The sequence below is a fragment of the Eurypyga helias genome, unplaced genomic scaffold (genome assembly GCF_000690775.1).
Source record: "Eurypyga helias isolate BGI_N326 unplaced genomic scaffold, ASM69077v1 scaffold206, whole genome shotgun sequence".
Classification (NCBI taxonomy): Eukaryota; Metazoa; Chordata; class Aves; order Eurypygiformes; family Eurypygidae; genus Eurypyga; species Eurypyga helias.
Genome location: NW_010255785.1, coordinates 26574 through 51798, shown reverse-complemented (window position 1 = coordinate 51798; position 25225 = coordinate 26574). Strand labels below are relative to the sequence as shown.

The 25225-nt window shown below is 46.7% G+C and overlaps 1 protein-coding gene across 1 annotated transcript in view; it reads left to right on the top strand.

Moving 5' to 3' along the window:
- Positions 1–9803: 9803 nt before the first annotated feature.
- LOC104510972 (carbamoyl-phosphate synthase [ammonia], mitochondrial-like) overlaps positions 9804–25225 on the top strand; it is a gene marked incomplete at its 3' end in the record, with an annotated part of 41119 nt that continues 25697 nt past the window's right edge. The window contains 5 exon segments of the mRNA XM_010153400.1: positions 9804–9926; positions 17790–17899; positions 21870–22014; positions 23051–23140; positions 23834–23890. Coding sequence (XP_010151702.1) covers positions 9804–9926; positions 17790–17899; positions 21870–22014; positions 23051–23140; positions 23834–23890 — 525 coding nt within the window.

Below are 25225 nucleotides of genomic sequence, written 5' to 3'. Positions count from 1 at the left end.
GAATATGCTGATTGATTATGGATGCTGTTATATGGTGAGAGGCCAAGGCCACATTAATTAACTGCTATGAATTGTTAACTCCCCCTCCCACTGCAACCAGGAACTTCTAGCACTGCATAGACTGGTGCTACAGGGTAAGAAACTAGGCTGGAGCGAAATGTTGTGCATTTCCTTTTCAAAGGGTAAATATATGTATACCAAACAGAAGAGTAATTCATTTCTATTCCCTTGAAGTTAGGGAAGAAGCTTTCTGTGGAAAACTTCCTATATCTTCTCATATAGAATATTTCAGTTGGAAGGAGCCTACATCGACCATCCATTCCAACTGCCTGAGCACTTCAGGCTGACCAGAAGTTAAAGCAAGGTTTATTAAGGGCATTGTCCAAGTGCCTCAAACACTGACAGGCCAGGGGTATCGACCACCTCTCTAGGAAGCCTGTTCCCAGTGTTTGACCACCCCTCAGTAAAGAAATGCTTCCTAATGTCCGGTCTAAACCTCCCCTGGGGGAGCTTTGAGCCATTCCCTTGTGTCCTGTCACTGGACATGACATCTGTTGTAGTAAAAGAAGTGTTAGAGCATATCATTAGTAGAGTATTTCCTGCTCCGGACAATCCTGGTTGAATAAGGCTGGGAGATGATACTTCACCTAAATACTCAAGGTAGCAGCCCATAAGCTAATCATCGAGACTTGTCATGTCTTCCACCATTCAGTGGAGCTGCTTTTTTTTTTTTTTCCTCAGAATGAGCCTAGCTTTAGGTCTGACCCAGTAATGTGCTGGGAATAATAAGTCTGTTTTATTTGGGTTTTTTTGTAGTCCAGGGAATGTGTAGCTGTCCTACTGGTGGTAATTACTGTGAATCATATCTCAGAGTGCCTAGCTGCAAGGGCCTGTTGTTGTAGGAAATCTATGTGTCTGTGACATGCTCTTCTGATCTGGTGCTTATCTATTCTGAGGGATGCTTTCTTTCTCTACTCAGCTCCTTACTTCCCTTCTGGGTCTCCCTAGTCCTAGGTCTGAGATCACCGGCCATGGGATGGTGTGTGATGGATCTGGCCAAGATCCTCTGTACAGATCCATCAAGCAGATTGGACCAAATGGTCTGTGCCAGGTCAAAATGTCTATGAAAACAATCTGTTTGTACAAGTTTTGATTTTAATTTCATTTTCAGGTCAAATTAAAATGACAAATCTGTCCAGTGAACACAGTCCGTGCTCGTGCGAATGCACGTACCCAGTTCTATAGGCATAAATGAGCAGCTCGGGGACAGTTCATGTTGTAGCCTTCCTTCTAGAGAAGAGCTTATTTATTTATAATCTAATGAAGGGTGAGTCAGTTTTGTTTCCTTTGCTACAACCAACCCACCGGGGTATGATAGCCGATCAAATATTCACCCGTGATAGGATTGCCACAGAGGGAACCAAGCGTAGCCCGAATCTTGAGCAAATGTAGCTAATCTTGCATTGTAAGGTCATGTTATTTTTAAACTGTGTAAAGAATGCGTGGCACAGGGGAGACGGTGTTTGGGTAGCCCTTTTGATTTGTTTTTCGTAAAGCTAGTTTGGCCTTTCTGGAGATCCACGGGAACACGCCAGTGAAATGTATGAGGCTCTGGAATCACAAGGGAAAAGGGATGGCTCCTAATCCTGGCCCTCATTTGTAAAAATGTCTTTTTAGAAAATGTCAGGGAATGAGAAATCTTGCTGGTGCCAAACATCTTCCAGTAAATAGAGTTCAGCTCTCGACTGAAGTCAGACGCTGCGGGCGCCTGTCGGGTGGCTCCAAGGCTCCTGGGGCCGGACTCCCTTGGCTGCCTCACCGTGAACGTAAGCGTTGTGGCTGAGGTGCGGTGCCCGGTCATGGCACTGGGAGCAAACTGCACTTTGGATAGTTGTTATTAGCCCTCGGGCAATGCTTTTCTGGCCCCACTCGGTTTTAGCTAACTAAGGGTTTTCTGAAATTGGCCTTTTGGAGTAATGTCAGCCTCGTTAGGACACTGCAAAGGTTTTCTCTATTTCTTCCAAGTCAGCTGATCTGAGAGGAGCTGCTAATCCCAGTGGCAATGGAATTTGACCCATTTTCAAGTTGATTCTTTTTCTCTTGCTGAAGATAAGAACCTTATCTTTGTCCAGTCTGGGTGAAGCATGGGCTCCCTATCCCAGACAGCAGATGAGTGTACCCTGGGCTGATCAAGCCTGAAAGAAAACTTTAATCTCCTTGAAAATGGATTTTCTCTCACCTGGGAATAGATAGAACGGTCTTGTTGTCAAGCACTGTATAAACTTTGCTGGTCAAAAGGCTGTCGTGATCACTGTTACAGACAAAATTTAGAAAAGAGAGTTGCCAAGGTAGGCAATTCAGAATGAACGAGAAATTTGCTTCTTGTTGTTTTGAAACTGTCTTTCACCTGGCCTCGGCTCGAGGTTTTCAGTTACCTTGGTACAGTATTTCTCCATTTTACACAATGAAAAGTCTTTATTAGCTTTTAAAACTATCATTAAAAGGTGTTAACTGAAACTTGCATGGGGCCTATTGATTGATCACATTTGTATCCTGAATCCCTTTGCAATTTGCTACTGCCCCTGGGTAATTTTGGTGGTTTTGAGGCATGTTTCCTTTATTTTATAAAACTGTGCGTTGGACACGAGGGTCTGTTTCCAGAGCTCAGTATTTACCTTGCAGAACTAAATTACTGTGAGCTGTCAGCTAGACTGAGCTAATGTATTTGAAGAAAAGTGAGATTGCATCTCAGTTTGATTCTGATGGTTTTTTGACATTTCAATGAAAATACCAAAATGAAAGCCTTTGTTTATGGTTTTAACTGAAATTTGCTTTTCGGTTTGTGTTTTCAAAACAAAACAGAAGGAAAATTTTCATTTAGAGCAAAAATATATTTCTCTCTATAAATTCTGCAGTAGTTCAAATCAGTGCTTGCAGGGTTTCATAAAATCAGATTTTCAGCAGTGCTCCTTAAACCATTTGCCATCTGGAAGTACGAATGTATCCATGTTTCCTTCACACAGGGCTTTCGTAAGGAGACCAGGCTGAGTTTTGCACTGTGTCTCAAGCCCTCCCCAACCTGGGGTTTACCCATCTTCCTCAAAGAACACTTGCACGTCGTGGTTTCCACTGGTTTCGGTTGGCTCAGGGCTCAGATCTGCGCGCTCTCCTCCTCCCAAACACGCGTGTTTTCTGTGAGCCAGGACTGCAGAGTTGGAACTTAGGAGTGAGATTTTGTTGTGTTGTTGGAAACAGATTTTGTACGGGTTTTCCTACTGATTATCCTTTTCCGCAGGCAGCAGGTAACGTTTGGTAGGATTCTTGCCCCTTCGAGTGCAAGGTGCTAGTTAACAGCGATGGCAGTCAGAATCTGTCCTGGCAGGAAAAAGAATCAAGTGGAAAAGTATATGAAAACAAAGGGAAGATGTGTAAAGACAGGAGTTAATTCTGCTTTTCAGGCTGACTTCTGCAGTCCAATTACAGCCATCAATAAAATCTTTACAGCTTTGTCTTTGGAAGCAGGTAAAACTGCCCTTGTATTCTCTCCATGTTTAGTTGAGTCTTTGGCTAGTAGATACTGAGGGTGAAAAAAAAAAAGTGTGAAGATATAGAAAGGCCAAAAAAATTGTGTAGCTGGTCTGATATAAACTTTCCATCATTATGATGGCTGTGAGCTAATTTTTTTCCATGTTTTTCAATAGCTATTTTTCTTCAACAGGAAGGCCTTTCACAGTGATACTCAAGACTGAAAAGAGCATATTCTCTGAAACTCTCTGCAAAGTAAAATAGTCAGCCTAAGGAAACAGTGGAGTTGAGAGCAGAAAGCCAGGTCTCGGGGAATGGAGAGGACTGGGCAGTTTGCATCTCAGGAAGGCACTGAGTTGGATGGAAGCCAAGCAGCAGGGAAGAGTCCACCTGTAAGGACACAATGGGCAGCTAGAAGCACACTTTATGTCCTGTTCTTGCCTCATCTCTTGAAACTGCTCACATCTATAATGTGAGTTTATATTCCATCATTCCTGTCTTTTATTAGTTTACAGCAATTTGGTATTCTTTGCAAAGCTCCGGGTAGAAAAAAGTTTAGGGTGAGGTCTAGTTTACTTGGGCTACTGTCACATCCATTCTGTGCCTTGCTGACACTGGAACAGGAGGATGAAAGGTCACAGTTTTACCCAAGTGCATCCCGGTCTGTGATAGAATAATAAGTAAAAGAAGAGTAAACAATCAGCAGTGCTTGGGTTTTTGGAGAACCCCCAATTTTTCCATCTCTGAGGAATCAAGCAGGTGGGTTTTTAATGAGGTTTATTTGGCTCGTCAGTAAGTTAGGCAAGCAACGAATGTGTTTATCAATGTTTATGCCACATGAAGGCACTCTAAAACAATAAGAGAGCACACAGGCTCAAATGTCTGCTCTTTACTTAACATTTGCCTGTGACTGAAAGGGAAGAGGAATTGTTACAGCCAAGCTTGGACCTTTTTTCCATCTCTATATATATCTATTTATCTGTAGTATTCCTCTGTAAAGGTACCGGTTGGCAGGAACTGTCAGATCCCAGGTGTTGCGTATTGGACTAGCCATTTCCCCCAAATCATGCTTCATACTAACCTGCATGTATTGTCCTGCCAGGTTTCCATGTCCCTGTGGCTATGCAGTTATGGCTCACGTGATGTGAATTCCCAACTGCAGGGCAGTGCCAGGCTTGCCTGCCACGCAGGCGTGCTGTTGAGCTGCACGCGCGCAGATCTGATGCTTCCACAAAGCTTTGGTCTCCGTGTGTGGGTTCCAGAATCCATCTGTGCAGGCACAGTGGGCATGGCCAGTGTTTCTAGCTGTACAGTAATCCTAAGTGAATATATGAAACCATCAATTTCTGCTAATGCAGGATTTCTGTCTAGAAAAAGATAGGATCTGGCAAGACTTGAATTTGCTATAATTTGAAATGTAACTTTTTTAAATTTCATCTTCTGTGGTGAGGTCAGAACCACATCTTAAAATTTTTTTCTCACATCTACAAAACTTTTTTCCCCTCATATATGAGGTTCTCTAATAATGAACAGCTACTGTTTGGCTGGACATCAGGAAGAAGGAAAACCGTCAAGATGTGCAATCCTGTGAGTTCCCAAGGGTGAATCAAAATGCAGCTCCCGAATCTGAAGACCGTATTTTGATCTGCTATGAACCTCTCCCATTAAAATTTAAAATACCCTTTTCCCTAGACCTCCTCTAAGATAGAACAAACTGTGTGGAAAAAACCCCACGTTCTGGCTGTGGCTTAAATAACAGAGTCCGTGTGAGCCGAGGGGTAAGGCTTACGCTTGATTCTTATTCCTTTCAGTTTCTCTCCATATACTCAGGTGAGGATCAGCTTTGGTTTTGAGATTCTTGGCTTGTCGCACTCTGCATCACAATTACCGTGTTTTCTAAACATCATGGGTTTTGCTTGAAATGCTTCATTTGATCTGAGATTGGCTCAAAGCAGCAGATCTGAAGGTGTAACTGAGCTTGCTTTCTCCTGCAGCAATCCAGGAGGATCAGATGAGAGGGGAAGCCTGGATGCTGTTAGTTCATTTGCATGTGAACAAGATAACTTCAGTTTATTCCCCCCCTACATACTGCAAAACCAGTAAGTTATGGTCTCTGAGGTGATGGGGTTTGATAAAGTTGTTAGCAGTATGCTGTGAATAAAAATGGGTATCTAGCTCAAACATACTGTTGTATCTACTGCAGGGATCTTGCTTGCTAAACTAACACCTGATTAGAAAATACACGGCACATGTTTTCTAGGTGCTTTCAAAACTCCTCCTGTAAGTTCTGTGGGAAGCAAGTGGAGCTTGCTTGGAAGGAAGTGGAGCTTGGAACGGAAGGCAGGGTGTTTGAATCCCTTTGAGGGCTTTGCTGCTAGCTGCGGGGATGGAGGAGAGCATTTGTCCTGTTCCCTGGAGCAGCAGAGAACTTCAGTTTTGCTGACACCTTCAACTATTGTGCTTTTCCACTCAATATTCTTGAAATGTGATTTAGTTGCGGCAAGACAGGGTGGTCAGAAAGCGGATGCAGCCTGACAGATGGCAGGAGAGATTTCCGGAAGCCCCTGGATACTCGGGGAAGAAACTCCTCTCTGATTTCAGCTCCAAGAAGAGTCTAAGCAATTCACGTGGGCTTCTTGTTACGCTGATCCCAGTCCAGGGGGTACATGCCACTGGAGCTCCACTGAGCTGGAGGCAGTTACTTGGGACGTGCACTGATGTGGATCTGGGCCAAGGTGCCCATAATTTGGCCCTGATCTCATCTTTCAAGTAAGAACAGAACTATGTTGTGCTTTTTACCGACAACTTGAAAATGAAAAATCCTGCATAGCCTGGTTGCTCATAGCAGAGCTTCCCAGCTGTGACGAGTTTTGGGGGCTCTCATTTTGGGGTGCCAGTCGTGGGGCACCTAAGCAGGGCCTCTGAGCATTTATCTTCTGAAAATCAAGCCGTTTGTTCTGTTCTAAGCCTCTGAAAATGTAGGCACTTAGCTTCCTTTGAATCTCTTGGCCCTGCGGATTTATAAAGCCACAGACCACTGGTTTTGTTTGATTTTTTTACGGTACGGTGGGACTGTGTGATGAATTTCATTGCTGGTGGTTTCCCTTGTAAACAGTAAGAAAAAGCTCCTAATTTTAATGAGCACTTTGCTCTCCTACTCCCTCTCTGTGTGCAACACAGTGTAAATGGATAGGAAACAAAAGACAGTCTGCCTTTCTCTGAACAGCCATGCCAAGTCTGAAGCCTTGTTGGGGAAGCCCGAGTCATCAGTACTCTCCCCCTTCCCCCCAGTGTTTGCGCTGTTCTCGTCTGAGCGGATCTTCTGCCTTCGTGGCTTTACATTCCTGAATTCTGATGTGGGTTCTTCCTCCAGAGCCCCTGCCCAAACTTTTTCCCGAGGGGATGACACTATTGCAAGTCGTGCGCTGTCAGGCAAGGTTTTAAGCTCAGGCAGTGTGGCTGCATCTCCATAAAACCATGGGTCTCTGCTCTCCTTTTTCTGCTCTTCTACGGTTGGTTTATTTTTCCTTCTTGACTCCCCATTTCTTACCAATTCTGCCTCATTTGGTCTTTACGTTAAGCGAAGCACGGACTTAAGATCTGTCCAAACCACAGACTTGCTTGTATGTTGGCAGGTTTTTCTGTACTGAGGCTTCTCTCAGGAATACCTGAGAGATTCTGTAGCCTTGAAGCGTCAACAGTTCTCACCTTTTTTTAGCACCTTGGCAGTGAGACAAATAACTTGGATGGTTTTTTTCCTGGTTTTGTCTGAGGGAAGTTCATCCATCACGGTGGAGGCTTTGAAAAGGAAGGTGGTTCTTGCGCTGGAGGGATAATCTTCCTAACCTCAGAAGGCCTGAGGTGGGCCTGATCAGTTTTGATATGAAAACATGGATGAAAAAAGGGAAGACGACAGGGTCAGAGCTACGGCGTTGGTCAGTGGGGCATCCTTGCTGCGGAGGCGGTGAAGGAAAGTAGTTCTCCCATGTGGCGTTTCATCCTTAATACACAGCTGCCGCATTAGCTCTGCGTGCATACTGCAGATCCCTGACAAACCGAATCCAGTTCATGGCGCGGTTATGCCGCTGTTTTCACCTGGCAAACAAAGATGCCGTAAGGCATGGCCCTTTTTCTGCACTCTGCTGGCCCCCGTGCTTCTGAGCGGCCTCGTGGTGCAAGGAAAGGGTTAGTTTTTGGCGGGATCCGTCTGCCTCGTTGTGCAGCCACACTGAAACCCACATGGTGGAAGCGAGGGGTAGTGGGGAATTAGCGGTTAGGGCGCTGCAGCTGCCAGCGTGGGTTGGTTCTGGCTCAAACAGAAGGGCCCAAAGCAACTTCCTGTTGTTGGTAGAGAGGAAACTGGGGCGCGGAATTTGCCCCTCGGTATAGCCATGGCAAAGGGTAGTGCCTTGTAACCTCCCAAATGCTGTGTGTGACATTCGTGGCAGCGTACAGCTAACGGAATGTGAAATGTGGCTTTGGAGGAAAGTTGGCTTCTGAACCGCACGTGTGAGCGCACGTGTGTGTGTGTTTGAAGGTGACCTTTCTAGTACAAGGTATTGGTCTCTGCAATCCGTTCGCCTCCAAGTGTGCCTTTGTTTTCTGTATGTCTCCTCTCCTGCATGTGTCTCCAACCTGGATCACTACAGGCTAGAGCCAAGCAAACAAAGGAATAGTCAACAAAACCATTGCCCAGTTCCCTGTTGTTTATTTTTTTGTTTGCAAAAAGTGAAATCCGTGTCTCTCAAGCTTCTTCTATGAATCGGAATGATTGTCTTCTTGTAGGAAACATGGTTATGTCTTTCCTAAACTGCACTCAGGTTGCCACAGAGCATTGCTGACTTGCTTCTCCCAGTTTCGCACACTTGTAAAGCTCATGTTGGAGCAGTGAGCCCTTCCACATCCCATCTCTTGTCTCTTTCAATCATCTGGATTCAGGCCTTCCCCGTGTGTTTCTCACCCAGGTCTCTGATAAGCTTGCCATATCACGCAGGGTACCCAAACCTGGTGCCCTCTCCTCTATCTTTTATAATCTGCGTGACAGTTCAACCTGGTGCTATAATGAGCTGTGCAGGAAATATTTTTATGTCATACTGGCGTCAATTTAGACTAATCTCCAACGACTGTGTACAAAGAAGTCCTGATTATTACTGTTGGTAATTAGAAAAGGTCACCTAAATCCTTTACAGCAGCATGTTTCCAGCTGCAAAAAGAAGTCTGTATATCTATGTATCTCTTTTTTTTTTTTTTTTTTTTTTGCCCTTGCACTGAGCTAATTGAAGCTTTGATCACCTGGGTTTCAAATGATGCCTCATCATTTCCGTTCTTGAAGAATAATAATGTTCATGCTTCTCCCACAGCTTTTGTCTCCATTAGGCATTTCCATGTCTGGCTAATGAGGAACAGGATTCTTTTTGAAGGCTATAGCGTAGGGTTACAGGAAGTATGTGATAGTCACAACAGTCTGTAGTCAGCTAGGAGGTAGCATAAGGAATGTTTCACCTGATTCCAGCTGTTGTCCATTGAAATTTCACCAAAAGATATTTTCCTCTTGCAGCCAGTTTTTCCTGGTGATGACCTTTTCATTTATTTGGGGAGGGGCAGCACTCTGGGTTCTGGGCTAGGGCTTTTCCTGACTGTGTCCTGTCCAAACACAAAATAAAAAGACTACATCTTTCCACAGAATTTCGTCTTCCCACTTCTTTTTAGTACAAGTATGGTCCTGGTAGTCCCAGGCTGTCCCACTCGCTACCTTGTGGACCCCAGGTCACACACTGGAGAGCTCTCAAAAGCATACTATGAACAGACTCTTGATTTACCCAGCCCACATGCAGTTAGGAGGACAAGTGGTGCTGTTCCTTGTCTCTTACAGAAGCGCAGAGTGTTTGGTTCAGAGCATGAGGGCTGTCTTCGTTGCTCTGGGTGTGATTCCTCTGGCAGGTTTTGCTGTCTTCCAGCGGGCAGAGCCTGTGAAGCAACCCCTACAACAGTGCTCAGAGCCCAACCTGAATTGACGTGTTGCAAGGGTGTCTAAGTGAGCACCCCGCCAAGGAGGGGCGGGAGGAGGTGGGGCTGCACCCGGGACTTCTAAGGGCAGAATAAATGGGAAGGTGTAGGGCAGCCCAGCACAGTCAGCCCGGCGCACCCGCTGGGTCTCTGTTCTCCTCCCCTGTAATCTGCAAGAGTGTATTATCCACGCCAAATCGTGAAGAAACACGTACAAGCAGATTTTTGCCTTGTTTTCTTTAACCTGCAGTTACCGATCAGCAACTTTCAAGATGACAAGAATTTTGACAGCTTGCAAAGTAGCGAAGACTTTGAAGAGCAGATTGGAGTTTTGCAACGCGTCTGCTGACCACTGGAGTTTCTCAAGGACCGGTACCAGGTTGTTGAGCATCAAGGTAACAGTAACTGAGCTACTGTGGTTTAATGGATGTGTTTGGCATGCTGAGAGATAGCTGGCTGCAGATAACAGGGCTTACCTAGACACATAAAATTGAACTTAACGAGATTTGTCTGAAGCCTAAGCAAGGGGGTTGCTCAGCTAAATGGTTTTATTAGCTAAGCAAACACAATTTTTGTGTAGTCTGGAATGGAAATTATAGGGTGAATTGCACCAGAAGGTGGAAGTTCAGGGTTTCAGTTAATCACTACATGGTATTTTCTTGAGAAACACCCCATCCTTCTATAGGACTGATAGCTAACAGGGCAGATGTTTCAGTCCATTTGAGCATGAATCAGCTAGGTATTTAAAAACGTGCATCCCTTGAAGCATGGGATTAATCTTTTTGGATCTACAAAGGATCCCTTGTAAATGTTATGATGGCTCTGCAATTAGTTGGAGAGGTAAACAACTCTTTGTGAATGCATCAGTGTATCAGCTCTTGATTTCCTGGGGCTGGAACCCCTGCGTTCACTTCCCCAAGTTTCCTGTGCTCTCTGTTACGAGAGCTGCATTTGACCAGCATTGCTGGTGTAGCTGGGGCAGTTGTGACAGGGCATGGTGGGAAATGGGACGTTCTGTGCAAGTTCCGTAGTGCTGGCAGTGTTTTGTCATCACGCACATTGCACTGGAAAGTGGCTCTTGCACGTGTATCCTGTTGAATCAATGGTGTAAGAGAGTTAGCAACCGGAGGGGTGAGGTTTCAGTGGGTGGTGGGGAAGAGCTCTTGGAGACTTGGGCAGCAGATACCCTGTGGGTGCCACCGTACCTGGCAGGGTGGAGTAGAGGGCTGATCTATATAATTTCTGTCCATTGAGGACTAATGTTTCTCCTACCTGTCCCAGTGCTAATGATTTTTCAGGAATTCTCTGAGCTCCTGGCAACAGACCCCTTACTTCTAAACCCAAAATTGGGTGCAGAGAAAAACTGGATGAGGAAAGAGGCATCCCCATTTTCATCCCTTCCTTCGGGGTGCAAGTTCTCAGTTTAGCTGTGTCTAACCTGCACTTAAACCAGAGCCTGTGTTGTGAGTAGCGTTCTTGCTGATGGACTTGTCTTTTCCTCGCGGAGAGCGCACAGCGGGCATGAACCGTTACCGTGGTCACTGCCTTAAAACAGCACGGTAATCTTCCTCCCAGCAGATTGATCCTGACTCTGCAATCAGATCTGGCTCAGGAGGAAGTTTTTCCTCCTTGTGATGACAACAGGGGTCCTACTTGTGAGTTAAAAGGCATCAATGGTTACCAGTTCCCACAGCTGCACCACCTGAAGAAGTAGTGCGCTGGCACGAGGAGCAAGGTCCTTGGTTGTTCTTCAGGCTGGTGAAACTATGTTGGTTTGACACTGACCACGCATTGAAACTATGTCAGAGCCCTCAGGTGGGGCAGTGCCGTCTCTCATGTCTTCCAGGGCAGGTGCCAGCTTCTGTTGTTCCACTTTGAAACCTCAGCACGGGGCTAGAAAGTGTCGCCTGGTGTGACAGAGCACATGGTGACACAGTTTGAACAACCTCTTCTCTCTGGGCTTTGTGCCTCAGTTTGAAATGGGGTAGGAGAAAATGGAGACAATCTTACTGCCAGTGTTACTGGATGAGTGGAACGGGTGAATGCACTGGGAGGTGCTGTTGGCAAATGTCACAGTGTCTAGAGGGTAGGAGCCCCGGATTCATACGTGACCGCTTGTTTTATGACTGGTGATGGCCCGCATCTTCACTGTGCTGATGCTGCGTATTGCAGAACAGGAGTCTGTGCAGGTACGCTCAGGTTCACTGCAGTTTTAGAAACTGTCAAGCCACTCAAGCAGGCCTGAAGAGTTCTGTTGGAATGAACGCCATCCGTGCTCGTCTCTATCGCCTGTGATACCTCTCTTGCTTTTTGGAGCTGGTTCAGTTATTTCTGCCATGCTCTGTAGAGTACAGGCTTGTGATGCCCAGACAGTGAGTTCAAAGACAGATTAGTCCATAGTTACAAAGTCTGCCACTGCAAAAGGCATATTCTGCTGGTAAAGCTTTGTAGCTCGTGGTTAGTATTGCTGTTTCAGCTCTTGATGAGACACTACCTTTCTTTACACATCCCGGGACAATTCTGGTAGGCATCTGTAGTAGGCTGGATCTGATGCATACTTATACTGATGGATTAGCATCTGAAGTTTGGATTTGGTATCTTAAATGACAGATTGATGGTGTCACTCACTCAAGGACTGCACAGCGACAGACCTACAAGGTCATATCTCATAATGCTGAGGCATCCAATTAAGAAGTTTCATGCTTCTGGAAAACTGCTGCCCTGCTCTGATGGAGTTACGGTACCAGCTGTTACAGCAGCTACCTAATCCTGTGCCTGTGAAGCTGGAGAGCGGTTGCTTAAAGCCAGTGACACTGATGCTGAAGGCAAGGAGAATGAATACCTGATAAGAAAGCAATGTGAAGTGAAACCCTTGGGAGTTGTTTTAACCTCAGTCCCAGCGATTGAGAACACAGCCCAGATGGGTTGGAATGAATTGGCCCCTCTTTCAGTGTCGGGGTATATGACAGGATCTATTTCAGGGTGGCCAATACCTACTGTGGGTCGGAAGGGCTGAGCCCAGTGGAGAGTTTGCAGCCGCCCCTTGACTGGCTGGCCTGCCACAAGGTGTGGTGCTAGCCAGCCAGCCCCAGAAACCTCTTTCTGCCATACGTTACGTGGCAGCTTCTGCCTTGGAATTGATGCTGGGGACAGTTGTCTCCTTGTTAGACTTGATTATTTGGGTTCAATACCTACAGGAGTTTGTGCTGTCGGAGTGGATGCTTCAACTCCTGGAGACTCAGGAGGCTGATACCTGGTGTAGTTTAGGAGCCTGTGGCTCTTGACATCTCAGATTTTGAATGCCACCTTTGCCAGGGGCCATGTGATTTTGTTTCCATTCAGAATCTGGAATATAAAACTTGAACCTTTCCTGGCCTGGGGCTTCTGCTTTAAGCCAGTGTCAGGCTTATACACCTTCTTCCATGGGACACATGGAAGCAAAGGTGGAAGAGACTCTTTAATATACGTATGCAAGCAGTAAAGCAGCAGGCCTGAGGGAAAATTTAAGGATAAATGGTCCTAAAAGGCCAACCTATTGCATAGCTTTGTGTCAGAGTGTGGAAGTTAGCTGTAGTTGTGAGACAAGTGACCAAGTAGTGACTTACGGCTAGGTTTAGTGTTCCAGCCATCATTAGAGGTAATGGATATCCCTAGGAAGTTTAGAGAAAGAGTGAAATGCAAAGTAATTAAGGTGTGTGGGCTAATGGTAGCATAGGTAATGATCCCATTCTCCCATTATTGCAGTCTTAAATGAGCGTTTAGTTGCTTTTTATTGCTTTTTCTCAGTGGGCTATTTTAGGGAGCATAATAAAATACAATGAAAACACGTTCCTAACCTATGTATAAACTAAGTAAGTGTTAGAGAACATGAGGGAGAGGTGGTAGTTTTAGCAGAGTGCCTAATAATTCTTCTCCCAGGACTGTTTTCTGTCCAGTTAAACTCAGTATATGTGGGGAAACAGCGCTGTAGGTGAGCAGTCTGAGGTGTGGGGACTGACATGTCTGTATTTCCCTATTGCATCCCATCCTTTGCTTCTAAAGGAGAGATGGAGCATCCATGGGCGAGAGGGGCACAGAGAGCCGATCGGAGACCCCTGTGGGCTCTCTGTAGGGGTGCTTAGCATCATTGGTTTTGGGGTAATCAAGCTGCTTTAATTCAGGAATGGGCAGAGACTGCAGCTCGAAGCTCGTCTCATTTAATGCTCATCTGAGGCCAATGTAGTTAAATGGGGATGTAAAGAGTAGCACAGGCAATAAATAGGTGGCTTGTAACAGCATAGCTGGCTCTGTAAGAACACTGGGAGAGCTGTAAAAACCACTAGGAGCAAGCTAAAAATATAGTTAGAAATGAGAGGAGGAACATTTTGGAGCGATTTGGGAACTACTTCAGGTTACAGTAAAAGGGCTTCTCATGCCCTTTGGGGCAGGTGGAAAGGAACTGGGAAAATTACAGCATGGGGAGCAGAGAGATGGGAGCGGAGAGGAAGGATCAGTCACAAGCTCCTCCACTCCTCTACCTCTGGAGGGGGGAGTGGAGGGGAGATAAAACTCTGTTCCCCAAGAGATGGGGGGAACTTGGTGAGTTGCTGGCGTGGGGCAGAAGAGGGGTGCCCACTGGCTTCTGCTAGCTGCGTCTCCTGTCTTGGTTCCCCCTTTGACTTTTGTCATGTATGGGTGTTTGTGGCGTTGTTGTGAACAGCCTTAAGAAGAGCTCGAGTTGTAGGAGCTTTGACTTCCCCACCATGATACCTGCATTGTGTTTCTGGCTTTGGAGAGGGTGGGGAGGCACTGGGACAGGTTGCCCAGGGAAGCTGTGGATGCCCCATCCCTAGAAGTGTCCAAGACCAGGCTGGATGAGGCTTGGAGCAACCTGGTCTAGTGGAAGGTGTCCCTGCCCATGGCAGGGGGGTTGGAGCTGGATGGTCTTTAAGGTCCCTTCCAACCCAAACCAGTCTGTGATTTGCTTTCTCTTTGGCTTGGATAGTAAAGGAGCTAATCCCAGGCTTGTCCCCAAAGTTAATCTTCTTTGGTGTATCCCAAGGCACTGACCTGGCTTTTAAATCGTATTTATTCCTGCCCTTTCTTCTTCTCTTAATTACAGCCAGTGGTAGAATTGCTAAAATTAAATGTTAAAAAGGAGCTGGGAAAGAAAGCCCTGACTGTTAATAGATAGATTTCCAGCCTGTGATGGCATAGTACTCACAAGAAGAGACATTTCTCTACCAACAAGAAAACTCCTTTGTTGCTGGTTATTTGGTCTTGAGAGAGTGGATGTAGCAAGGTCTTGGTGCCATCTTTCTACTGTGGAAGAAATCCTGTGGCTTTTGGCTTCATCTGTGCTTTGGATATGTTGGCTGTTACGTAGCCAGACGGATTAGTGTGCTGAGAAGTGCGGCAGAGGCAGCTGTGCTGTGTGGAATCATGGCCTACCTTGGAAAGAAGCTGTCCCTCTGCCACCCCATCAGTGCCCATCCTGCAGCCTCTCCTGAGCACAGGGAGTTCTGCTAAAGGTAAAGCTACTGGTGTGTAGGAAGGAGAAATCGGATTGCAAATGGTGTGTCTCACGTGGGGGGGCTGTGTAAGACACATTTCAGTTGAGACTACAACAGGTATCTATCCAGAGGTACGTGGGGATGCTTCCGAGGAGGGTGGAGACGAAAGGACCTCCTGGAAGCTCTGGGGTCTTTGTTTATTCCTTGCTGCTGGTTCTGAAAGTGAAAATCTCTCCCAGATAATCCCTGATTGAGCCAACTGGCCTTCTTTATCGCCTGTAAATCACTTTTCCCATTAAAACCAAAAATGAAAAGACAAGGTAGGCTGGCAGCTTAGGGATGTGGTAACACCTCCGCTGGAAATGTAAGCAAGAGTAATTGCTTCTAGAATGCTCAACAAACCAACCAACCACTTAATTAAGAATAATAAATCAAGTAAGGGAGGGAAACATTTGAACATCTATCCCTTGCTGTAGCTGAACTTGCAGGCAGGTTATGGCTGCTCAGGGACATTGTTCTGCATTACCTGAACACTGAGTAGGGGCTCTGAGAGTGCGGCGGGAGCTTCTCTTCAACAGAGATCATTCCTGTGCTGGTCTCGGGTGTAGAGGGGCAGGTGGTCTGTGGTGGGAGGAAAGGCATGCAGGTTCCCATCAGGTAATATAGCGAGGGGGAAGCTCTAAAGGTCACAGTGATTGCTCTGGATTTTGGCCCTCAGGAGTCAGATGGATCTTAACCTCTCTGGTCATTCCAGTGTTGCGGACTTTGCTTCCCGCAGAGCTCCCCCGGGCTGTGTTTGCACTTGGGGCTGCGATTCAGGCGATTACCCCGACTTGTTCCAACGAGTGGGTAGGACTTGCTTGAACTGGAGTTGATATTTGGGTGGACTCAGGTACGTGGCCGGCTGGGGGAAGGGATCCATCTCTTGAAACCGGCTCCTACAGCTGGTCTCCTGTGTGGGCTGGGTTTTCAGGAGGGGCAGAGGTCCTGTCCAAAGCCCAGTCTGAGGCACCCTCTGCGCTTTGCAATGCTTTGAGTGTGTCGCAGCTTTCTGTAACGAGAGGCTTAGTGCAATTAGGGAGCTGACCAAACTGTATTTTTTTATTTCACCTAAATTCCCTGGTTTTAGTCCAAACTATATTTAGAACTGGAGAGGGTGCTGGATTTTGGTGTTGCTGACTGTCCTATCCAGTGGGGGGGGTAAGGTTCAGAAAATGAGGGCTAAACCTTTTGGAGAATGACTGCATGTTTGACATTAATGAGGAAAAAATGCGAATCTAAAAGCATCCCAGACACACAGAATTCAATTACTTGGCAGTGGGGTTTGATTCTGAGTGTATTTTGCAGTACATTAGTAATTGATCTGTGCAGTATTTGTAACTGCGGAGGAGCTCTAGATGAATGTTTGCCGTGATTGTTACAAAATGTTCAATGCTGGGAATGAAATTTCTCCTTGCTGTGATTGTTCATCTGATTTACGGCTAATGGAAACTCGCTCTCCTGCTCCTTTCTACAGCAAATTGATCTTGATTCTTCTTTTAAAAAATCCCAGCAAGAGGAATTGTTCTGTAAAAAAACCCAATATGAAGTTAAATCATGGTGAGAGCTGGTGCCTGCTGTGCAAGCTCGACCCATCTCCTGTGGTGCAGACCGTTGGGGTTTGCACTGGTCGTGGCTCTGTGGCTCCAGCTCCCTGCCCAGGAGGCAGCTCTGCCTCCATTCCAGAGGTGGGAGTTTCTCAGGGCACAAAAGGTTCATCATCCAAGTTCTTTTAAGCCCAGAAATTCGTTGGGAAGTCTATTTCCAGCTTTGCTTGCTCTCTGTCTTCCCCTGCACATCATTGGTGATCCTTCTGCCCGAAGGACCCCAGCTCACCTGTCGTTTCTCTTGCGCATATGGTAGGAGCTAGAGTTCCCAGGTGATTTCCCATCCAGTTCCTGGACAAGCTAAGAAAGGTTCAGCTTCCAAATGAAGCAAAAGAGGGCGTGTTTAGTCTGGTGTGTGCAAAGACCCAGCTATGCCACTGAATCTCTCAATGGCTTTTGTAAAAGTCACACTCTCTGTCCTGTTTTCCTCCTCTGGAAGATGGTGATTAAGCCACAGTTAGCGTGGAACTCGGTTCTGCTAAACACTCTGATGGACATGCAGCTTCATGGGAAGCTTTCCTCTAGGATAGACAATTTATGCCTACCCCTGGGGTAACTGAGACCAAGACTGTCCGTCTCAGCCGTCAGTTTCTCTCTTCTTGTGTCCTGCAGTGGAATGGACTGGCACTTTGAATTTTGCCGTCTGATGCGAGTCCAACTAAGCCTGCGCTTCTGTTGTGTTGCAACTGGACAGCTAAGCCGCTGAAGTTAAGCACCAGTTGAAGGCCACGGCTTGATGAGAGCCAGCGTGCTTGGCAGCAAGTCTGGAGCAAACGCTGAGGAGAGAGGCGAGCCTTTCCCTGTGGAGTTAGGAGATCGGTTCATCTCAAGATGTAATGGGTGGAAGCAATGAACGGAGTGATCCAGAAGGAGCCAGGGTGATCCCGCAGTAATAGCAGCATGTGCTCTGAGGTTTGCCAGCTGCCTTGTCCTCATTAGGAGCACAATAGTTTCTTAAGTGTCGGAAAGAAAAAGAGCATCAGGAGTCTGTAGCGGGTATGGGAGAGGGGCAGAAATACTTCCACTGTGAGATGTGAAAGGCAGGTGCCCAAGGTGTTACCTGTATAAACATCAAGACTTTTCCTCCTGTATTTGTGTCTCTTCATGTGCCTTTCTCTAGACGCAGACAGCGCACTTGGTGCTGGAAGATGGGACGAAGATGAAGGGCTATTCTTTTGGCTATCCATCCTCCACAGCAGGGGAAGTCATATTCAACACTGGTCTTTCTGGGTAAGGCAAAAGCAAATGAGATGTGAGCACCAAAACTTCTCTGGGAGCTTGTTAAACTGTGAAAGCTGCTTTTTCCAAGCTTGTAGGGTCCTGATACAAGCACGTAATTTTCTGTATAAGAAAACACTGTAGTCCAGGGATATGGAGAGAGAGAGAGAGAGAGTTAATGAAGAGGCTTCAGGCAGTCCTCTTGTGTGATAGTGTTTGTGGTGATGAGCAACTTTAAAGACTGATATAACCAACCATGATAGTGAGGTGTGTTGGGATCTGCTCACTTCCCGCTGAAATGCAGCCAGAGTCAGAGCAGAGGAGCTGTCTTTGTTCTCCCTCCAATGCCCTGATCAAATATGGAGGTTTGAGGTATCTGCAGCCTTCTGGGTAGTGGAACTTGGCTTCCAGGTGTAAAACTTTTACATCCTGAAGTTCCCAAGTTGCTCACCTAAACGACCCATCCCTTACGACATTTGTTGGCTCATTCCGCGGTTAAGGATGCATTTAAACACTGTGCCCTTTCCAGCGAAAGGGTAGGATCGGATTCATGCCTAACCTAGCGTGACTCCTTGTCCTCTTGAGTGGTAGAAGCCAGTGGGTGGCTTAGGATGGCAGCCAAATGCTGCCGGTGCGTTGTTTGAACTGCTTGAACAGAATAAATCTGCCCAGAGGAATGAGAGGGACATGTCTCTGGGGAAGTGAGTCAGCTCGGACGCTGTTGGTGCTTGAGCTTTTTCTGCAGTCAGTCATGGCTGTCCTTGCCCAGCTCCCTTGCACTCCCCAAATTCTGCTCTCCTTCGGGGGGAAAGCAGTACTCACAGGATGGGTTTTTTAAATGCTCTCATTGGTGAGAATGTTAAATTGCTGCAGGAGGGGAATCTGTTTGCAAAGTTTTGCATTAGGAGGCAATTATTTAAGTATTTTGACAGCACTAATTACTGGCTGTGTTAATATACCTGCCAACGAGCAACTGTTTAATATAGATCAGAATGATGGAGGGCACAAGAGTTCTCTTCTCAGTGATAGATTATGGGCAATAAATCTTGTCACATCACAAAAGTCAAGGAGGACCTGATGGATTAATTTCCTCTCCACATGTTACTGTGGCAGCAGAAGCTGTGTTTGCTCATTTTCTAGTGATTTGGAGAGGATGTCTGGGAAAGAGGGGTCTTTTCTGTCCTGGGGAGCGTTGTGGGCATGGAGGGAATATTCAAAACGCAAAGCTGTAGCTTCAGAGTGCTCTCCAGGAACACGACCTTGAGGAAGCAGAGGAAGATAGGAGTTTGCAGCATTGTTGCAGATCATAAAAGTGACAGATTTGTTACCAGTCTGGGGATCCCTGTGCTCCTGAGCACAGAGATCAAGACCTTATTTATCCCGAGAGACCCAGCTACCTCTTCTCCTTGACACAGTTTAGAGGCCAAATGCCTGTGTGAAGCAGGTGCCCAGGGTTGGGGCCTTTCACAGACTGTCTGGGCATGCAGCAATCAGTCGGTTTAGGGAGCAAGAGCCTACGAAGGGGGTGATTTTGTCTAAGGCTGCTTTTAAGCCTCAAACCCCTGCTTTCTGTGAAGGGGGTGTTTCTAGATGCTGAGTGGGGTCAGCATGGGCTCTGTGCTGGGATGATGAATATGCTGCTCTGCACCTCGTCTCCTCATCTAGACTCCCACGTTCTGATTCGTGTCACAGAACGCAGAGGCAAAGCACTTCATGTGTGTACAGCTTTCAGGCTTGAAGTGGCTAAAGCTGGCCAAAATGGTGTCATATTACTCTAGAACAGAGGGCAGAGAGCACTGTTTTGGGGGTGGACTGTTGAATTTTCATTAGAAAAGCATGAGGATGAACTTTTCAGCAACATTTGCTGAAAAAAAAAAAAAGTCTCAGCGTTGCAGCCATCTGTTTGGTGAAGGAAACAAAAAGGAAGAGAGGAGATTTCCAGTTAAGAAAGAAGAAGAATTAACAACCCATAAAATACTCCCATGTTTTTAACAGTTCAGTAAGTGCATAAGTCTGCATGTGTTTCCCATGATATTCTGTTGATTGACAGGAATTTCCTGGGATCGGGCAGGCCTTTGGGCAGGCACAGCAGGGTTGAACCTTGCAGCATCTTTGGAGCTCGTGCTCCCATCTGCTCCTCTGCGCTCCGCAGGGCATTGTGCCTGCTTAGAGGGCGTTGCATCTCTGCCCAGAGCTGGGCCTTCGTGCCCCTGCCAAACCCAGTGGCTCTCTGTCCTTGTTTGCTGATCACAAATAACGCAGAGAGATTAATTACATTAGCTTTGTTGTTAACAGAGTCTTTGGAAGCGTAACGGATTGACGTGGAAGGAGAGAGCAACGCCAAACGTGCGTGTGCCATGCGCTTACCGCAGTTGTGTGCTCACGCCGCACTTCGTGTGGTTGTTTACCTGCAGCAGAAAGTATAGATTTGAGCAGCAGGAGAGGCTTACCTGAAAATACTTCACGGCCATTGTTCATTCGACGTGTCATTTCTCAGAGCTGGCTGGGGTGCTGCGTTGTCTGTATCTGCCTGCAACCATTCCCGGTTTTGTGAAGGGTTTCCCAATGTTTGACAATTCATCTTCTGGCAGTAAGGCCGATGTTCCATAAAAATGTCTCTTGTGACTTGCTGATACCTGGTAGATGGCGGGAGTTGCCGGTTATGTATCGTTTAAACAATGATGACAGTAATAAATTACATTTTGTGCAGGGCAGATTCATCCTGAAGTGTCTTTGTGCATTTGGCTAAATATTTGTTTGGATAACTTAATCTGCTGCTAAATTACAGCTGCTTTTGGGTTGAAAGACAGCAAGTGTTTAATGGATTGCTGCAACAGTAGAGGGGAGAAAGTGAAGGACTGTGTTAATTTAGGACCGTGGGCATGTAGACTATGTTTGCCCTGTCACCCTCTTTGGGGTTCTGGATCTACTGGCTCCAGGGCTGATAATTTGCAATAGCCTAGGTTCGATCCTCCACTGCAGAACAATGTTCCACCATGCTTTTAGACCTGTCCTCACTGAGAAGGGTGTTCAGGCAGGTGCTTGAACAACGTTGCCGTTCCTGGGGCTTCTGCCTGGGCTGAAGATGTAAGGATGTGCTCTGGGGCCTTGTCACCAGGGCGGATTGCTGGATCCCGAGGCACCGCCTTGGCCTTGCCTTCTTCAGAGGCACACAGACCAACTTCCGAGTGTGTAGGAGTCTTGTTGGGTGGAATGTGTGGTGTCCTGTGGGTGGGAAGCTGGTGACTGCCTAGAAGAGAGGCCGGGCCTCTGCTGGGAGAAGCTGCTGAAGTGGTACCGTGGCAGGGTTTGTTGTCAGAGAACCCAGAGCAGTAGTGCAGAATCCCACGGATGATTCACAGCTGATTCTCCCCAGGTAAAATGAGAGGCATAGGTTTGTCTACCCGCTCCCTGGCAGGAGGGCAGTTACAACCCTGACCGCCTCAAGGCTTGCAAGCTTCAGCCTGAGGAGGGGACCATGTCTGAGCAAACCGCTCTGTTTTCTGTTGGCTTTTCAGTTCGGGCTTTCTAGTGCCACTGGCAGGGGCATGTTCTTACACCGCTTGAAGGGAAGGAGGCAGCACTGCCAAACCCACGTGGAGTCCCAGGGGAATGACCAAGCCCCAGCTGTTACCTGTGGGTCAAGCGATACGCCATGCTCTTGCTGCAGTTCTGTGATCGCTCGCTGTGGTTGTTTACCTTATGTTAAATCACAACGAGTCCAAGTTTACAATAGCTCCTGTGCTTTTCTTAAACTAAACATGAGGAGCCTAGGCATTTTCCTGTTCTCAGTGTGAAAAGTTTAATCACAGATGGCACAGTCGGGGCAGATTCATGGATGGGTTTGCTTTTATGCTGAGAATGCTTTCACGTGAATGCCATTTCTGTCTTTTTCTCATAGGGGAATTCAGTCCTGCCTTGTTTTCACTGGCTCTTTCCTTTCGACTCTGGACCAATTCTTTTCTATTCCTTCTTCATCCAGGTACACCGAGGCCTTGACAGATCCCAGCTACAAAGGACAGATTCTTACACTGGCTAACCCCGTAGTTGGGAATGGGGGAGTGCCTGACACGGCTGCTTTGGACGAAGTGGGCCTCAGGAGGTTTCTGGAGTCTGATGGGATCAAGGTAACAGTGGGAGATGCAGAGCTGATCAAAGGGTGGTGCTAGCAGCTTGAATCTGTGTGTGTAGGCAGGAGTTTACTGACACCCTCATAGAAGTTAGAAGGAATCAATGATACTCAGCCTTTCTTTTTCTTCTGGATATTATCCTTTGGAGGAATGGTGGCAAAAGATAATCCATCTTGCTTTGTGTACCAGGCCATGTGCTGTCTGAAAGCGGTGTGTTTCCCATCAGTTCACACATGCTTTTTGTGAACTGCTGTTCTGGATGGCTTTTTTTCCACATTTCCTTCCGCCTCACATTTGTCTGTGTTTGCCCAGGACTGGTTGCCGCAGACAGATTGGATGCCAGTGAGAATGAGAAGTTTCTGTATGCAAAGGCTTTTCTCTATATGCCTGTACTGCCAGGATCAGGGGAGGGGACAGCTGTGTGGAGAAGGCCGTATGTCTGAGTGCAGGAGCCAGTATTTACACTGTGGTCACAGGGGATATGGGCCAGGAGCAGAGCTGTGTCCATGGCAGTACTGAAAAACGAACCAAACCCATGTAATTCCAGAACCAGTGAAATGTGTTATCTGTCCTGAGGTGAAATGATTCCTTTATAAGCTGACTCCACTGGAAAACTGAGTTGACTTTTGAAATTAAATGCCGCTTAAAAGTGAAAAGCAATATTAAACAAAAAATGAATCAAAATAATCATTTTGTCTTAAATTTCCATTTTCTTTCTAACGAGAAGCGTTTTCTCAGTTTAGTGCAAGTTGCAGCTTTGGTTATCTGGAAGCCACATTATTCTCTGAATTTCCTAAGTAAAATGGCCCAGGTACAGTCATGACAGAGCACTTTACCCCTTTGCCAGGTACCTGTTCTGTGCCCTCCCCCTGTGAAAACTCAGGTTTGCTCCCTTTTCATTACTGCGCCATGTCAGCCTAGCCTTGTGCCCTGTCCGTGACACGGTTTAGTGCATGGATAGTGAAAACTCGGGAGGTACAGGGCAAGTACAGGGTGATTCTGCGGTGCAAAATGATGTTTCTTCGCTCTACAGGTTTCAGGTCTGCTGGTGCTGGATTACAGCAAGGAGTACAGCCACTGGCAGGCTGCTAGGAGCCTGGGAGAGTGGCTGCAGGAAGAAAAGGTGAGCAATCTAGGGGTAACTACATTGTGAGAACGGACCTGCGTGTGTGGGAACAGGGGAAAGAGCTGCTGGCTTTGAGCTGGTAACCACTCTTCTCCTCAGGTGTCTTCACCAGGCTGTACTGTGCTCATTCTCTGTTCCTGAGTCTTCATCCATTTCTCTTTTTCAGGGTTCAGTGGTATTACCCAGGTCTGTCCAGAAGGAATGTTAATTAAAGGGGGATGTTTAGTTCTCCATAAAAATGATACACATTAGATGATGTTCTGTTCTCTCCTGAAATGTTTCTGTAGTGCTGCTCCTAGTGGTAACCTCAAGAGGTGTTAGCTGCCAGAACCCCACTGGCTTGAAGCCCTGGGAGGAGTCACCGCCTGCCACTGGCTAGTGATGGCTGGGAGGGATAGGTGCTCATAAGGGAGGCAGGAAGGGTCTCAGAAATGAGTCAGGTATTTGAAACCTGAGCTTTTTATTTTGCGCTTTTTAGGGCAGAGTCTAGATATGAAGAACTAAGCTGTTTGAGTGGGAACAGGGAGGAGAAGTGAAGAACTGGAAGTGAGGCAGCTTTGGGAATAGTGCTGCAAAAAGCCAGAGCTCCTTAAACAAGGACATGCTCTTTGCAGCGAAGTGGTCTGGCTGCTGTCTTCCTCTGTCTTAGCTGCTTGTCCTCTAACTTATCCTTCTCTTGGGTTTTTTCAGGTGCCTGCACTGTATGGGATTGATACCCGAATGCTCTCCAAATTAATTCGTGACAAGGTATGATCTGCTTCCCTTCATCCCATTCCATTAACCTTGCTAGTGCTGTGCCCTTTTCCTAACAGTGCAGCAAACCTGGGGTAGCAGCACTACTGCTGAGCTGCCTGGACCCCAGATGCTGGTCCCTGCGCTCTTCCAACAGCTCCGCGTCTCTGTCCAGCTGAGGCGAGGATCCCTGAGATCCCAGGGAGCCCTTCTCCTTGGCTCTGCTCTGGGTTTCCTGTTCTGCATAGGGGAACCAGCACAAGCTGATGTAGATGCAGGGCCACAGGGAGCTGTGTCGGGCATAACGGGTAGTAGTGTCAACTACGTGTTGCTTCAGATAGTAACAGAGGGAGCAACAACTCTGAATATTGTGGATCTAAGTTCAAGGCAGCACCACCTTTGGTCAGTGGAAATTCTCTGCTCCTCAGAGACAAAGGAATGCCCACAGTAACCTGAGCTCAGCCTGGTTTTCTTTGGCTGAAACCTGTTATTATTCTTAATAGTCATTACTTTCCTTGGTTTCCAAGAGGTGACAACTGGAGGACATGAGCAGGATTACCTTACGGAATGAAGGTTAATGTTAAGGTGCTTTTCACACTGGCTAAAAGAGTGATCAAAGCCAGCCTGAATGTAAATGCACCTTGGAGCTCTTTGTTTGCAGTGCATTACGTGAAGCTGTTCTCTTCTGTAAGTGATCATTTGCAGCCTGCAGTCCAAGCCCACATCACCTTTCATTCCACAGAGCAAAGTATGAATGACCCAGCATGAATAGAGGAATATTTGTCGAAATGAATTGTTATGGGAAGGCAGGGCATTGTCCTGCACTTACAGACAGCAGACAAGTGCAGTTTAATACAACAGAAAATGGCAATACACTTTCTGCTTTCTTGAGACACGGTTTAATGGATCAGCATTCATTTAATCCAAAGTCAATACGCTTTCAGTGTTTATCCTGTAACTTTGCAGTAGTAATGCCCATTATACTGGGCCTCTGAGTGGTATTAGTTTATGCCTTTTAATAAAATAGTGCATAATGCAGCCTTTTCTCCCAGTCTTCTCAGGGTGAACAGCTTAGTATTTCACTCCATGTCTGCTTACAAACTGGGGGTGAGAAGAGGGCTTTGTTATGCTATGTGCAGAAATGGCTTGTTAAATGGGACTCTTGGCTGGATAATCTGTGAGCAGGGTAAGACACAGGGTTCCTGTTTGAAAGCAGTGGCTTTAGGGCTTTGTCATCAGCGTTTATGGGGCTGACTGCATGGTGGCACTCAGCAGTTGCTGTGGTTCCCAAGAACCTGACTTGTTTAAGACGATGTTGACCTTTTCAGCTCCGCTCCATGCAAAGCAGCC